We start from the raw sequence: 15,954 nt of genomic DNA, 5'->3' as shown, positions 1-15,954 counted from the left end.
GCTGGAGCCGGGTGCCCAGCGCAGCAGGTGCGAGCGCGCGGGAGACTGGTGAGAACTGAAGGGCTCGCTCCCGGATTTCCCGGGGAGGGGGCGTTGAGGGCTCTGTCGCGCCTGCGCAGTCGCTCCGTGTGTGTGTGTGTCTGACACCCGGAGGGGGTGGGGCCGAGGTGGCTGCGCGGAGGGCGGCGGCGGCTGTGAGAGAAACTCCGCGAGGGGAAGCAGCGCCGGCCTCGCCCCCTGCAGCGGGAGTCGGGAGCGAGCGAGCGGCGCGGGGCCCCCGGGACCCCAGCGGATACACAAGCGCGCTCCGGTCCCCAGCGCGGCCCTTCCGGGACCGGCCTCCGCCGGCAGCAGGGGGCTGCGCGGGCGCTGCGGGCGGGTCTCCAGCCGGAGGAGGCGGCGGCAGGGCAGCGCGGGGCCGCTGGGGGAAGAGGTGTCACTGCGCCCCCTGCCCCGGCCCGATTGGATGAGCAGCGCCGGGGCCGGTGTTGGCGTTTGCGGCCTCCCCATGGCCGGGCCCCGGCGTTGAAGGCAGCGAGAGCCGCCTGTGTCCGTGTCTCGCCGGGGAGGCAGCTCAGCCGCCAGGGGGCGGGGAGAGGGATGTGCGCGGCCGCCGCAGGAGCCGCCGCCACCGAGACTGGGGCCGAGGGCGGCTTCTTCTTCTCCTCTTCCCGCGGGTCCTGCCCGGCGGGGGCCGTGGGGTCCGAGGAGGGCTCAGCCATGGGGCTCGGGGCGCTGCCAGGGGCGGCGGGGCCGCCACCTCCGGGCTGCAGGGACCGCTACCAGCTGCTGCTCTCGGGCCGGGCCCTGGCAGACACATACCGGAAGATTTACACGGCGGCGCTGAGCGACAGGGATCCGGGGAGCCACACGAGCAGGTAACGCACCCCAGGCCTCCCGCTCCCGGGCCAAGCGGGACGCCCTCCCCCCAGCCAGTAGGCAGCTACCTGGCATGTCATGCACTCTTCTCCTTAGCTGCCAGGGCGGTCCTATGATAGAGGACTAATGCGACCATTCAGGGTGGTAACGTACCCCCATTGCTACCTAGGGTGTCCGCAGAGGGAACCCCCGGCCTCCCACCTGGGCAGGTAACGCACCCACTCGCCATGGGCCCACCCGGAGTCAACGGGCAGGTAGCGCCTGGCCCCCAAGGACCCAGAGTTAGATAACGAGCCAGCTAGCGAGGTAGTAACCCCAAAATCCCGAGGGTCTGAGGTACGTAATACCTCCCTCACTAGAGCCTCTGTGCAAATACCATTCCTCCAAGGGGGGTACCTGGTAACAGAGCTCACTCCCTTATTCCTCCCTTGCTGGAGTCCCCCAAACAAATCACCCGGCCTAGTGACTACTTGTGGCAGGGTGATTCTGATAGGTAGTATGTCTAATTTGCTGTTTCCCCACCTGGGTGGGTAATGCACTCACCCTGCAGCTGAGATCATCCATGTGGATATTACACCCTCACCCCAAGGCAATGCACTCAGCTAATGTACCACCACTTGGACCTCCCAGTTAGGTAAGGTGCCCATTTCTTCTGCCCATACCTGTGTCTCTGAGCTGCTACCCCCTTTATCTACCCTGCCTCTGCTACCCAGCTAGCACATGTAATCCTTGCCAGCCAGCTCACTGGGTGCTTAATGTGCATCCTGCTCTACCCAGTTCTCTGCGGCAGGTAAGGTACTCTCCTCAACCGGATCCACCTTGGCATGTGTTGCACCTACTCTCTAACCCCCAGACAGCTAAAACAGCTGGTACCTTCGGCTCCTGGGCAGGTGTGAGGCCCTCCATCTAAGTTTTAGTCTGCCATGGACAGGCATGTACTGTGCCCATTCCCCAGTCACTGTTCTCTTCCCAGGGCAGTTTCCGTGCCCAGGTATTTTGACTTAAGGCAAGATGGCGCCTCTTTGGGGACCTATGCACCTAAGCCTGCTTCCTCCGCAACCCTGGGCCAAGAACTCTGTCTTTACACCGGGTATCATGCTCTCCCTCTCCCCCAAGCCCCTGTCCCCACTTTGAGGCTCATCCTCCAACCTGTTCTCTTCATCCTAGATAGGTGCTCTCCCCCATGGTCTGTAATGCGCTGGGTGGGGACAGGTGGAGAGGATGCAGGATTAAGGGTGGGGGCTATCACACCAGATGGCCTTCTTTCCCAGCAGCAGCACCTGGAGCATGTGATGTGCTAGAGAGATGGGATGGGGGTACAGGCACACTACATACTCCATCCTGCCTAGCAGTAGCTGTGTGAGGTTGCGTGGGGCAATCTGCAGCAGTGGTGGGGAGAGGGGAGGCCAGATGTGGGTCCCATGTGGGCTCCAGGGTCGGTTAGGCAGAACCCTGTGGGGCTGTTGGGGGGAAACGGTGGCTGGTGCAAGCTGGGTTCTAACCCTCCATTCTCCCACTGCTGGGAGTGGGAGTCAGTGCATGGTGGCAGCAGCTGCTGAGATGCTGCTGAGACAGTATGCAGTGGGGTATTGCCCAGAACCGGGGGTGGGGCAGAATGGGGCTCACCCCAGCCAAAATACTTACAGCCCCATTTGGGATTAGGGCAGCCTTGACTGTGCACGTGGCTGTTTCTTGCCATGGGCTGCAGTTTAGGGATGTGCGAATGTTGCAACTTGCACAGGGAGGCTGCAGTGCCTGATTCTCCCATTCAGCTCTGAAGGGGATAGGCGTTAATGTGTACACTGACAGCTTAGGCCCTGCTGCTTCTGTGACAGCTGTGGAGTCTGTGCTCAGAGTCAGCAGTGAGTTCCTGGGGAGCTGGGTGTTGGGTTTGCCACGTGAAAATGACCTAAGGGGCAGGAGTGAGTAGGGTGCTCACCTCTTCCCAGGCTGGGTCACAGTGGGGGACCTGCTGGTGGCTGCTTCTTCGTGCACAACAAGGGAGAATGTTGTTGCGATGAATCCCTTTGGTTTCACCTTCCCGGTGAGCAGGGTCTGCGCTCATCTTTCACTCTTACCCTCGGAGATTGCTGAGGATTTCAGTGACATGTTCACCTGTCTCCATTTGGAGACCCTCCTAAGCACAGGAGGTGGAAGGGTGCTGTATTTATTCACATTCTCGAGTTGAATTAAGTTGTGACATAGGGTGAGCAGAGCCAGTCACAAGAGAAATATTAGCTCTGTGAATCAACTCCTTGACTAGTAAATGCTGGTGAAACATTAAAATTAAGTGTGTTTTTACAGTTTGACTTTACTTACTCAAATTATGTCCACCTTTCGAAAGCACAGGGGATCCAATAATTAATTGTAGCCAGTGTGTCTATGAGAGAAGTAATTTTGCAAACTACAAGAATAATGCAACCTTCTGATTTATCTGTTGGCCAGTAGGCGTCTCTGGGCCCTGACCTTTAGTGTGTGTTTTTGTGCACTACCTCATTCTGTCCCATCTGTATAACCAAGAAACTGTCATATTTCAGACTGCACCTGTGAAAATCTTGCTGCTCTTGTTATGCCTTTAATTCTGTGATTCCATGTTTCTCTGTTCTCATATTTTCTTCTCATCATGAGCCTTAAAAATCAGTTTAACCTGTTCGGGGACTACAAACATTCATAGGAAATTCAGGTTCAGCCTTAATTATATGGTTAATGCAAGGTGTCGTGAGAGAGTAGAATTAAAGTTTTTCGGGTGTCTCAACTCTGTTTCCACACCTTAACACATTTCGATTTCCTTTAAGCTTAACATTAATTCTGAATTCAGATTTATAATGGTTGGTTTTGGAATTATTACAGTGATTGCCATGACTTTTACTCTTAAATTCCAGATATGTCCTCTCTTTGAACTCTGGTTTAACATAGTTTTATTGTTTTAAAATTAAAAATGTCTTGCATGAACCTTAAAGAAGAAACAAATTTAAAGATGATAGCTTGTGGTTTCTCCGAGTTAAAAATGTGTATTGTATCAATCTTAAACTATTTTTAAATTGTAAATTAAGGCCAGATTCACTGGTATGTTTTGACTGCTTTGAATCACTTTGGAGCAGCACAAAGAAGCCAGAATATATTAGTCAGGTCAATAAGATTTACAGCTGCTTTGTCATTGGAGCACTGTAAGCAACTACAGAGTACTGTACTGCTGAATTTAGCCCTTATTTGCTAGTGTCATCCATGGAACTTTTTAAGAGCAGGCACAGTTGTTTCCAGTGCAGTGACAACAGCTAAGCAATCTCCCCATCAGAACTCTTGACCCAAAAAACCCAGTCTTTCTCTCACCACTAACTCATTACAACCAAAATAATTGTGGCATGCAATTTCTCTGTAGAAGAAAAGTGGTGATAGTCTGAGTTACCACTGTCAGAATAGTTAAGTGTGTTCTAAGTTATTAACCTCACGCTGCCTGTAGTTATAAGTAGAGCTGGCTGAAAAATTGAGTTTTGAATGTTTTTGATTTAAAAACAGGGTAAAATTTTTCTCTAAAATATTTGCTAAAAAGTATTCATTTTTCATCCAACTCTAGTCTTAACTAGATGCAGTAGTTAATAACTTTGACTGCATTAGGTTGTAATTAAGCTAACTTAGACTATATGTGAATTTTTAACTGAAGCCTGCTGTTCCATTATTAAAATCAAATAGTTTAAATTATGACCAAATTTAGGAGTTGATTTGTAACTTCTCAGAAATTTCATTCTGTATTCAGAGAATACTGTAATTTGGGGCACGATACACTAATTTTCTTGCAAATTGGAGATACTGAATCTTTTTTTAAGTGCACAGTTAAACTCAGTTGTAACAATGAAGCTGTAAGTAATGCCTCTGTTATAGTCAGATTTATGATAAAAGCTTGCTTTTTACTTTGTTTTGAAAAATTAGAAATCAAAGCAATATTAGATTGACCAAGCACTGCCAATGCAAAGTTAAATATAGATTATTCAAGAATCATATACAGAATTTATGAATGTATACTCAGATTATTTGTACTAGCTGTAGTGAGTGATGTATCACATGCTGAAAAGATTCAGTAATAGGTATTGAAGCAGAGGTAAAGATGTTTCGTATTTCTTATGTAGGGTTAGTTACTATCTGTATTTTAACAATAATGTTACACCATTATCAGGAATCATTAGACAAATTCTTTAAAAAGAATTTGACATAGCGCTATGACTAATGTCAAACTTCTTGATAGTGGATTAAACTAAGATTAGTTAAAAAGACAAATGAACTTTGGTAAATCTAAGTTTAAACTCTATTTTTATGATTACTACAATATTAGGAAACATAAAAACAGTGCTGTTGTGGTTTGAAACCTTCCCTAGTACTCTAGACCGGGGTTCTCAAACTTCATTGCACTGCAACCCCCTTCTGACAACAGAAATTACTACATGACCCCAGGAGGGGGGACTGAAGCCTGAGCCCATCCGAGCCCTACTGACCCAGGAAGGGAGTGTGGGGGAGCAAAGCCCAAGCCCAACTGCTCCTGGCGGGGAGGGGGGGAGTCGAAGCCAAAAGGCTTCAGCCCCAGGCAGAGGGCCTGTAACCTGAGCCCCACTGTCCAGGGCTTGGGCTTCAGTCCCAGGTGGTGGGGCTTGGGCTTTGGCCCTGGGCCTCAGCAAGTCTAAGCCAGCCCTGGCGATCCCATTAAAACAGGGTCGCGACCCACTTTGGGGTCCCGACCCACAGTTTGAGAACCCATGATCTAGACATATTATTGAAAAGTGAATCTAGTTTTTTAAAAGCTCAGTTAAGTTTTGACTCATTTGCTATAAATAAGGCTACGTTTTAGTTACAGGTATTTTTAGTAAAGTCATGGACAGGTCACGGACCGTAAACAAAAATTCACAGGCCCATGACCTGTCCATGACTTTTACTAAAAATATTTGTCGTGACTAAGACTTGGGCGGGGGGCCATGGGTGCTCTGGGGGGGCAGTCTAAGGACCCCGCTGGGGGTGGGGGTGCCCAGGACCCTGCGGGGGGGGGGGGGGGGGGGCCTTGGCCTGCCCCCTGCTGGTGCTGGCGGAGGGGGAGCCAGGTGGTGGCACGCAGACCTGAGATCCCGCTGGTGCTGGTGGAGGAGGGGCTGGGCAGCGGTGCGGCATGCGGCCTGGGACCCCTGCTGTGGCTGGAGGAGGTGGGGCCAAGTGGTGGCGTGGTGCACGGCCCCGGAACCCCTATTGATGCGGGGGAGGGAAGGCCTGCGGTGCGTGGCCTGGGACCTCTGCTGGTGCTGGGGGGTGGGAAGGGTTTGGCGGGCCTGGCAGGGGCTTCCTACCTGGGTCCGCATCCCTGCAGCTCCTAGAGGTGGCGGAGGCAGGGGCCAGGGCAGGGGCTCTGCTGTTCCTGCCACAAGTGACAGCTGCCGCAGCTCCCATTGGCCAGGAACCGCAGCCAATGGGAGCTGCAGGGGTGAGGCCTGCGGGGGTGGGGCAGCATGAAGCATCGACTGACCCCTCCGCTGCGTAGGAGCTGCAGGGGGGCTATGCCAGTTGGAGTCTGGGAGTCCCCCACCCTAAGGTAAGTGTCCCCATGTACCCTCCAACTCCCTGCCCCTAGTCCTGAGCCCCCTTCCACACACCCAAACCGCTGTTGCTGGCCCAGGGGCTGCCTGTCTCGGGCAGCCCCTGAGCCAGCACCAACCGCTGCAGAAGTCATGGAAAGTCACAGAATCCGTGACTTCTGTGACAGTCTCGCAGCCTTAGCTATAAAATATATTAATTTAACATTAATCTATAGCTGTCTTTCCCTCAATTTAGGACTTTCCCGCTCCTTATGTTTGTACCTCGATATTACACTGCTTAATGAAAAGAAGCTGATTTCTTGGTTTTGAGTATCAGTTCTTTGGGTTGGTTGCCAAAGGATACTGTTAGACCAGCACATCCAACCCTCTTAATGTATATCTGCACATTCCCTGTAGCAAGTTGTCAGCTATTACAAGTTTTTTTTTTTGTCCCTCTCCCCCTCTTCTGCGCAGTTTGATGAAGAATGTCTACAAAGATGCTTACTACCTTCAGACTTTGAAAACTTCTGCTTGTTTTTCACACTAAAAGCCAAACATCACCTGTCATTTTTTAAAACATCAGGCTGCTTTTTACCTTGAGATTCAGAAGTTTTTTAGTTTCATTGGTTCAGAACTGCTTACAATGCTATAATGCAGCTTGAAAATACATGAGTCATATTTAGCCAGAAATAATGGACTGAATTATAGATTATACAACAATAATAATAACATACTTAGACACGGGTGTTTCTTGTGAAAAGTACATGCATTGTATGACCACATTTTCCATTCCTTTTGTAAAATAAGATATGCGATCCCAGGGGTCGGCAACCACTGGCACGTGGCTCACCAGAGTAAGCACGCTGGCGGGCCGGTTTGTTTACCTGCCGTGTCTGCAGGTTTGGCCGATCGCGGCTCCCACTGACTGTGGTTCGCCACTCCAGGCCAATGGGGGCGGTGGGAAGCTGCGGCCAGCACATCCCTCGGCCCACGCCGCTTCCCGCCGCCCCCATTGGCCTGGAGCGGCGAACTGCGGCCAGTGGGAGCTGCGATCGGCCAGACCTGCGGATGCGGCAGGTAAACAAACTGGCCCGGCCCACCAGGGTGCTTACCTTGGCGAGCCGCGTGCCAGAGGTTGCCGACCCCTAGGCTAGCCTGTTCAGAGTTTATTTTTCTGGCTTAACACTATTAGACTAATTTACATTACGTTATACATTGATAATTGTATTTTATTGGAAAACTGACAAAAGTTGTTGAATTCAGTGTTGTTGTAGCCGTGTTGATCCCAGGATATTAGAGACACAAGGTGGGTGAGATGATATGTCTTATTGGACCAACTTCTGGTGAGAGAGATGAGGCTTTCAACAAGTTATGTAACTTCTGAATATTTGAGAATCAGTGATATACTAGCAGACTCTTTTTAATTGTAACTTTTATACACCATGTTTTAATCTTTTCAATTTATTGTGATGTTAGTTAATCCTCTTCAGTAGCTGAATGCATTAATTTTTTTAGGCCTGTTTCTTGTCTTACACTAGTACACAAGGTGTACTACAAGAGGATGTGTACTTTTTAAAGGTGGGTGGTAGAAATTTTGACAAGGCGTAAGAGTTTAAAAGTTGATACACCGTGTTATTTAAAAGTACATTAATGACTGAAGTAGTGGAGGAATCAAGTAAACTGATTCATTGTAAAATTTAGTAAATGTTGGAAAGGGGCTTTGAGGGAAAGAGATGTAGAAAATCATAATTTGAATAACTACTTCTGAAGTCAAAGCAGTTTAAAGTGATAAACTGTGCAATGAGTGATTCAAAATGAAATGAGGTATTGAGTAATTTTAAAAATGATATGACTTGAAGTGTTGGGTTGACAGTGGGAAAATAGAGGTTATACGTGGGGCTTTGGAAATTAGAAGAAGATAGTTTTGGCAAATGAAGAGGTGGAACAATCCTGACTAGAAATCTAGAAATGCCAAAGGGCATTTTTGTCTGCTTTTGTGGTCTTGATTCCTAACACTTTCTTTAAAATATTTTAAATTTTAGACAGGAAGCATTTATTTTGGAGGGGATTAGCTGATTTGTTGAAACTGCATTGTGTAGGGATTTTCGGCGGTTCTCAAACTTCATTGCACCATGACCCTCTTCTGACAACAAAAATAACTGTGACCCCAGGAGGGATGGCCAAAGCCCGAGCCCCACTGCCCTGTCTTCAGCCCTGGGTGAGGGGCCTGTAACCTGAGCCCCGCCACCCAGGGCTGAAGCCAAAACCTGAGCCCTGCCGCCTAGGGCTGAAGCCTCAGGCTTGGACTTCAGCCCTGGGTGGTGGGACTGGGCTCGGGCTTTGGCCCAAAGCAAGTCTAACGCCAGCCCTGGCAACCCCATTAAAATAGGGTTGTGACCCACTGGGGGTCCCAACCCGTAATTTGAGAACTGCTGGGTTAGATTAATAATAAAGGGATATGTAAAGCCATTTGTGTTTAAACTCTAGTTCAAATCTAGTTTATTTTGGAAGTGACCAAAAGTAGTTTCACTTTGACAGCTGTTTCGTGACAATTTTAAAATGAGTCTGTGGTTTCAGGACAAGCCCTCATAGTTACCTGTTCATGTTGCTAAGTGGTGACATTTTGCCTTTGTTTGCTGTCTGTGAGGTAAAGGAGTGGACAGAGAGAGCAAACTGCTTTCTCATTTTTCACGGTGGTTCTCTGTAGTTACTGCTGAGACATGCAAGTGAGGCAGGATAGGGAAGTTTGTGCAGCGGTCTTTTTTTTTTTTTTTTTCTTTTTCTGTACCTGCTTTGAGGAAGTATGTTTTGTCAACAATGTATTTTTTAAGTATTAAAATGGATTTTTTCCCCTCCCAATGTGTGTTGTAAATTATAATACAAATCGAAAAGATTGTCGAATGTAATATCTTGTTCTGAAGAGTGATAAGTATTGTGAGCAGCACATTGTGATACATCAGTTTTTTCCTTAATATTGCACGCTTGTTTTCATTAGAAGATACTGATGATTGGGTCAATGTATGAGTGCTGTGGGGTGCTGGTGGCCTGTTATATGCAGGAGGTCACACTAGATGATCTGGTTGTCCCTTTTGGCCCTAAACTCTGATTGTTATCTAATCTTTTAAATAAGAGTTACTTTTTTGTATCAACATCTTTCTTTTAAAAAAATTTCTGTATGGAGGGGAAATAAAGAAGACAAGCTTAAATGTACGAAGAGGTGGAAAGCCTCAGTGTAGCTGTTTGCGGGATACACTGCTTTTTGCTATCCAGCCATTTTCACATTCTTTTAGTGGATTGTCTCCCTTCTTCCTGCCTTGCAGTGTGGTTGGGAGTTACAGTAATCAGTTTCAAATTATTTTTTTGCTTTTTGAAGACTTGTAATATTAATTTCTGCATGCTCTAATAGCGACATTTAAACAGCTTACAATTTTATGTATAGATGCTATGAGAAGCTCAACACCCCTTCTATCATTCTCTTACACAAAAAAATGCATTTATAGTGCCTGCTGTATGTGCTTTTCAGTTACCAAAAAGCTGTGAAAAGCAAGAGTATGACAATTTAAGAAATGTCTTGGTTAACATTAACTAATTTGTCCATTTGATTAAAAACAGATTTATTTAGCTACGGGGGAAAAAATCTGAAACATGTATGCCTTCTAATGTGCGTTTAAAATCTTCAATTGCACTTGCATTGTTTTTCAAAAGCACTGTAAATGACCCTGCCCTTTTTGGGAAACCATGTCCTGCAGACCTCTGTAGTCTTGAGGTATTGTGTTTGTGGTAATATCATCTGAAATTCTAGTGATGTCAGTCCTACTGAGCTCGACTGTCATCTTTTGTCAAGTAACCTGCAATGAAAATTGATCTATTTTCCTAGTCCAGTTAGACTTAGGGAGATATTAATTTTGTAACTAATGGAATGTGATGGTTAAGACCAGCTCCTGCAGACTCCCACAAGGGGATTTCATTTTTCTTTTCATAATTAAGAATAGAGGAAATATATCAAGACTTGATAAGAGATGGGGCCAAGACAGTTATAAAATAATCATCTCTTCTAATAAGGGATCACACTTAAGGTTTTGCCCTGGTGTCTACCCATATAACATCAGCCCAGAAGAGGACTTTGTATTTCATGATTCAGGTGGTCAGACTCTGAATACTTTATGTACTAGTAACCCATAGAATGCCTACTTGTCCAGTTCTCTTGTCCCATCAGATTCTTTTTTTCTTTTAGGGTGAGCATTTGTAGTTCAAGGTTCTTCTGCATGATGCTCTGCACCTTCACTATGCGGGTGATTTTGTTGGAGAATCTCTGGCTTCTCATCTCCATGTGGTTGGTTGGTATAGGCAGAATCTGAAATGGAGGCAAGTCTTTTGTGAGCTGGGTAGAGTATTTTTACCTATAATCTCAAATCAGTGGTATAAAAGCTCTTGAATCAATTTTTCTGTTTTTCAGAACTATGTTATCTGAGGAATACTTTTGATATCTAGGTATGAAAAATACCTTATTTTTATGTCTTCTATCCCGGGAATGCTCCACTTAATTCCATCTGCCATACTTCCTTCCTTTAATTCCTTCTTAAACCCCTCCCTTCTTCATTAGAGTTTCATTAAAAAATATATCAGAAAACTTTGGAGGCGCTATACATGTGTCTTCCAAGTTGCTGTCTTACCCCATAGTTCTCTCCTTTCTCTTCCGCTCTCTCCCCGTGTTTTCATCTCCTTCTGTCCCCATTTTAGTTGACATCATAATCTTAGTACAGAGAATCCAGTCTTAATCTGTTTTCATAGTGTTATGTACATCTGTGGTCCTATAGACATGGTATACAAAAAAATACATTCTTTTAATGTTAGTTTTTTCAAAAGTTAGGAAATGCCAGAATTAATTTTGCCCATGGAACTTCAGTTCTACCTCCATGTACATACGGAGTTATGATGCAATCTTTAGTAACATGATCGCTTACTCTTTTTTCCATAGGACCCTGCCTTCTTTGTAACACTGGATGTTTGGTACTTATTGAATGAGACAACTGTTCAATATTTCTCTTCATTTTCGTCATTCAGTTTTTAGGACCATGGTTTATTACCTGCACTCCATCCAAATATGCACAGAATAAGATTTTTTTAAACTCTTAGGGGCTTTTCCATTGCACTTATTAACGATACTATCTTAGTACCTCGGAGTATTTAATGAATTTATATCACAGCAACTTTGAAATAGGAAGTAGTAGTTTTCCATTTATAGATTGTCCAAAATGTGCAAAAGAATCCTCTGATTTTTATCTTAGTGATTGGGTGCTTATTTTGAGACAATACCTCTGAAAAATCAGGTACAGCGAGTACCTGCTGATCTACTTGACTTCTGTTGAAGTTGAGAGCTTAGCACTTTTGAGTCAGGCCACCTGTGAGTGTTAAGGTGAGCACCAAAAAATGAGAACCACACACTTAGCGATCACATCTTAGAACCAATTTTTCAGGTCTTCACAATTCATAGAATTTAAGGCCAGAAGGGATCATTAGATGGTCTACTCCACTGGTTCTCACTTATTTTTTTTCATGGATCGCTTGAAAATTGCTGAGGGTCTTGGGGACCACTTAATGATCTTTCCAAATGTTGTTTGTACCGTTAGCTAACTATTGTAAAGCGCTTTGGATAAAAGCGCTATATAAAAAAACCTTAATAATTATCATTTTTTTTTTTGTCCTACAAATAAAACACACAACTCATATTTAAATATCAGTAGTCTTACCTTCCTAATGCGATGGATGTGTCCTCTCTCCCCTGCTGCGGCAGTCCCCGAGCTGAGGCTGGGAAGGAGGGCCGAATCTTCCTGGCAGCCGCAACCCTGGAGCTGGGGAAAGTCGCCTCTTTCTTTGCCTGCTGCAGCCCTGCATATCCCAAATTCCTCCCACCCCTGCTTCTCACCCCACTTCCCCCTCCTACCTGCCACCACTTCCCCCCCCAAGGCCACCACCTCACCTTACATGTGCGTATTCTCCAGGGTCCAGACACCTAATTAGTGGAGCCGTGCCTGCTCCACTAATTAGGTGGGTGGCCCTTCATTCTCTTGTGTGTGGCCACCCAGGTGTGCACTTTAGAGGGAACTATCCACGGACTACCTGAATGGATCTCGTCCACGGACCACAGTTTGAGAAGTCTGGTCTAGACTTATCTGCTGGTATCTCACAGGCCATTAAATCTCACCTAGCTATCTCTGTATTGAGTCCACTAACTTATATTTGACTGTAGCATAATTTGTTTGGCTAAAACCTATCTTCAGGAAAGGCATCCAGCCTTGATTTGAAGACATCAAAAGATGGAGAAGCCTCCATTTCCCTTGATAGTTTGTTCCAGTGGTTAATCACTCTCACTTTTAAAAGTGTGTGCCTAACTTGTTAATTTGTCTGGCTTCAGCTTCCTGTGGTTGGTTCTCTGCTAGATTAAACAACCTTTTAGTTTCTGGTATTTTCTCCCACAAAGGTACTTACACACTAGTGAATTCACCTCTTGATTTTCTTTTCAATAAACTAAACAGATTAGGCTCTTTAAATCGTTCACTGTAAGGCATTTTCATGAGTCCTTGACTCATATTTGTGGCTGCTTTCTGCTCGTTCTCCATATGGACACCAGAACTGGATGCAGTGTTCCTTTGTCATTTTCACTGATGACACGTACAGACCTTTACTCCTAATTGCTACTCCCCTGTTTACACCACTAAGGATCATATTAGCCCATTTGTTGCAGCCTTGTACTGGGTGGGTGTTATGTTGCTGGTCTTCTATGAGCTCTGAATTCTTTTAGAATCGCTGCTTTCCAGGATAAAGTCCCCCATTCTGTAAGTGTGGCTTCCGATCCTTTTTCCTATATTTATATCTTTGCATTTGGCTGTATTTAAATGCATTTTATTTGAATGGGCCTGTCTTATCAAGCAATCCAGATAGCTCTGTATGACTGTCCTGTCTTCATTATTTAGCATTGTGCTAATCTTGTGTCATCTGCAAATTTTATCAACAGTGATTTTTATATTGGCTTCCAGATCATTGATGAAAATTTTGAATAGCATCAGGCCTAGTGCTGAGCCCTGAGGAACACCATTAGAAACATCCCCTCTGACCACTACTTTTTGAGATCTGTTAATTTGCTGGTTCTTAATCCATTTAATGTGATCTTTTTAAAAATTAGAATGTCATGTGATACTAAGTCAAACTCTTTACAAAAGTTTGTGTATTACATGTGCGCAGTTACCGTTATAATTTTGTAATCATACCAAACTTATAATCTCTTCAAATAATGTAAACAGATATATTTGACAAGACCTATTTTCATAAAACCATGTTGTCTGGCATTAATTTTATTCCTGTTCTCTACTAATTAAGCCCTGCAGCAGACTTTACATTATTTTGCCTAGCATTGATGTCAGGTTAATGAGTTTATAGTTACCCAGGTCACCCTGCTTCTGGAATTTCCCTGGTATTTCAAGATTTTTTTTTTTTTTTTTTATTATCACCAACTGTCCAGAGATCTCCTCAGCCAACTCCTTAGAACTCTGGGGTGCAAGTTGTCTGAGCCTGCTGATTTTTAAAAAGCATTTATCCCTAATAGATGTAATGTGTTCCTTTGTTACTAATGTACTGGAAATTACATCATCTTCATGCCATACAAATTACATCATCCAGCATCTTTCCAAATACAGAACAGAAATATTTATTGAACATTTCTGCCTTTTCTTTATTAACAGTTTTGTCATGTTCATCTGTTAATGGGCCTGTACCATTGTTAGGTTTTCTTTCATTCCTAATATACTTAAGTTCGCCTACTTCTTTTTCTTAGCCCTATCTGATGTTTCCCCTGATGTGTTCAGCTTTCCTTATGTTTTCTACAGTTCATAATTCTAATTATATTTATTACTGTATATTTTGCCTTTTTTTCTTTTTGCTATGTTCCTTTTTATTCCTAATTGCTTCCTTCAATTTGCCACTGAACCAGGAGGAACTTTTAGACAAAGTTGTCCTCTTTCCTTGATTGTGGAATCGTGGCAGTTCTTAAAGAACTCCAAATTCTCATTCAGCTGTTTGTATATAAACTTTTCCTTAGGTCTGGGAAATTAGCTCTTTTGAAACACCAAGTGTAAATAACTGGTTGGGACTGTTCTGTTTGCCCATATTGAATGTGTACGGGTCATGGTCACCGGTTTCTCAGCAACCAGCAGTTTCCAGTCCAGTGATTTAATTCATCTTTATCCATCATAATGAGGTCCTAAATAGTTAATTTGTGTTGGATGTAACACCTATTTGTGTTTAGAAAATTATCATGTATAATTTATAGAAACTTAATGACTTATTACTAGCTATATGAGACTTCCAGCATATAAGGGGTCCGCCGGGGGCCGGCGGTGCTGGGCGGCTGGGGGCGCGCCGGGCCGGGGGCCGGGGCCAGCAGTGCTGGGTGGCCGGGGGGTGCGCCGGGCCGGGGCCGGCAGTGCTGGGCCTGGGCCGCCGGGGGCCGGGGGGTGCGCCGGGGGGCCGGCAGTGCTGGGCCGCTGGGGGGTGCGCTGGGCCGGGGGCCGGGGCCGCCTCCTCCCCCCCCCCCCCAGCTTACCTGCTTCCTGCTTCCCGCGAATCAAATGTTCGCGGGAAGCAGGGGAGGGGGCAGAGTTGGGGCGGGGACTTTGGGGAAGGGGCGGAGTTGGGGCGTGGGCGGGGCCGGGGCCCCGTGGAGTGTCCTCCTTTAGGAGGCTCCAAATATGGTAACCCTAGCCATATGCATTCAAGATCCTGTGGACAGGGCCTGCTCTAGGCACCAGCAAAGCAAGCAGTTGCTTGGGGCGGCAGATTTGCAAGGGGGGCAAGAATCCAGCATGGGAGTTGAGAACCACAGGGGGCCCTGGGAGCTGTAGTTCCTTGGTTAGCTCCCTGCCTATAGAGCCAGCCCTGGAGCAGAGAAAGAACTACATTTCCAAGCATTCCCCTGGCCACTAGCAACAGGAAAGGGTGGGGGAAGGAGCATGGAACTGAAACCGCAGCTCCCCCACCCGCACTCCCCTGCTGCCCCAGCCCTGGGCTCTCCCCCCCACCCGCACCTCCTGCCACCCCAGCCCTGGGCTCTCTCCTGCCCACACCCCCTGCTGCACCAGCTCAGGCCCAGTTAGCAAGGGAGGTATGTGGATCCCACTAGAATTTAAAATGAAAAGTAAGGGTGGGGAGGCTCTGGACCTGGGCAGCTTTAGATACAGTACCAGGCACTTAGAAGGATTTCCACTTCTGAGCCATGGAAGCAAAAATTGACTTTTCCTTTCCAGATCTAGCTAATATTCAGAAAGGGAATCTAGCACCTGCCTTCCAGATTTGAACACCCTCAAAATTCAGGAGTGCTCAAGCTCAATTTGGGCAGCTGTTACTTCATTTCCCCCAAATCAAATATACTGATCCACTGTAACTTGCTGTAGAAAAAGTAGAATAAATTGAGCAAGAAATGCTTCCCAGTGGTTATTAGGACTGGAATTGCTATTTTCAACAGCCATTGCTT

General features: G+C 46.2%; 1 protein-coding gene across 1 annotated transcript in view; it reads left to right on the top strand.

Annotated features, from left to right (window-relative positions):
- The first annotated feature begins 416 nt into the window (after nucleotides 1-416).
- The window catches only part of MYCBP2 (MYC binding protein 2), a 407,094-nt gene continuing 391,556 nt past the window's right edge, over nucleotides 417-15,954 (top strand). The window contains exon 1 of the mRNA XM_026662219.1: nucleotides 417-878. Coding sequence (XP_026518004.1) covers nucleotides 601-878 — 278 coding nt within the window. The 5' untranslated portion in view covers nucleotides 417-600. The remainder of the gene's footprint in view (nucleotides 879-15,954) is intronic.

The sequence above is a fragment of the Terrapene carolina genome, unplaced genomic scaffold (genome assembly GCF_002925995.2).
Source record: "Terrapene carolina triunguis isolate 2854851 unplaced genomic scaffold, T_m_triunguis-2.0 Scaffold21, whole genome shotgun sequence".
Lineage (NCBI taxonomy): Eukaryota > Metazoa > Chordata > Testudines > Emydidae > Terrapene > Terrapene triunguis.
The sequence above is the reverse complement of the archived record's forward strand: the minus strand, read 5'-3'. Positions and strand labels throughout refer to the sequence as shown.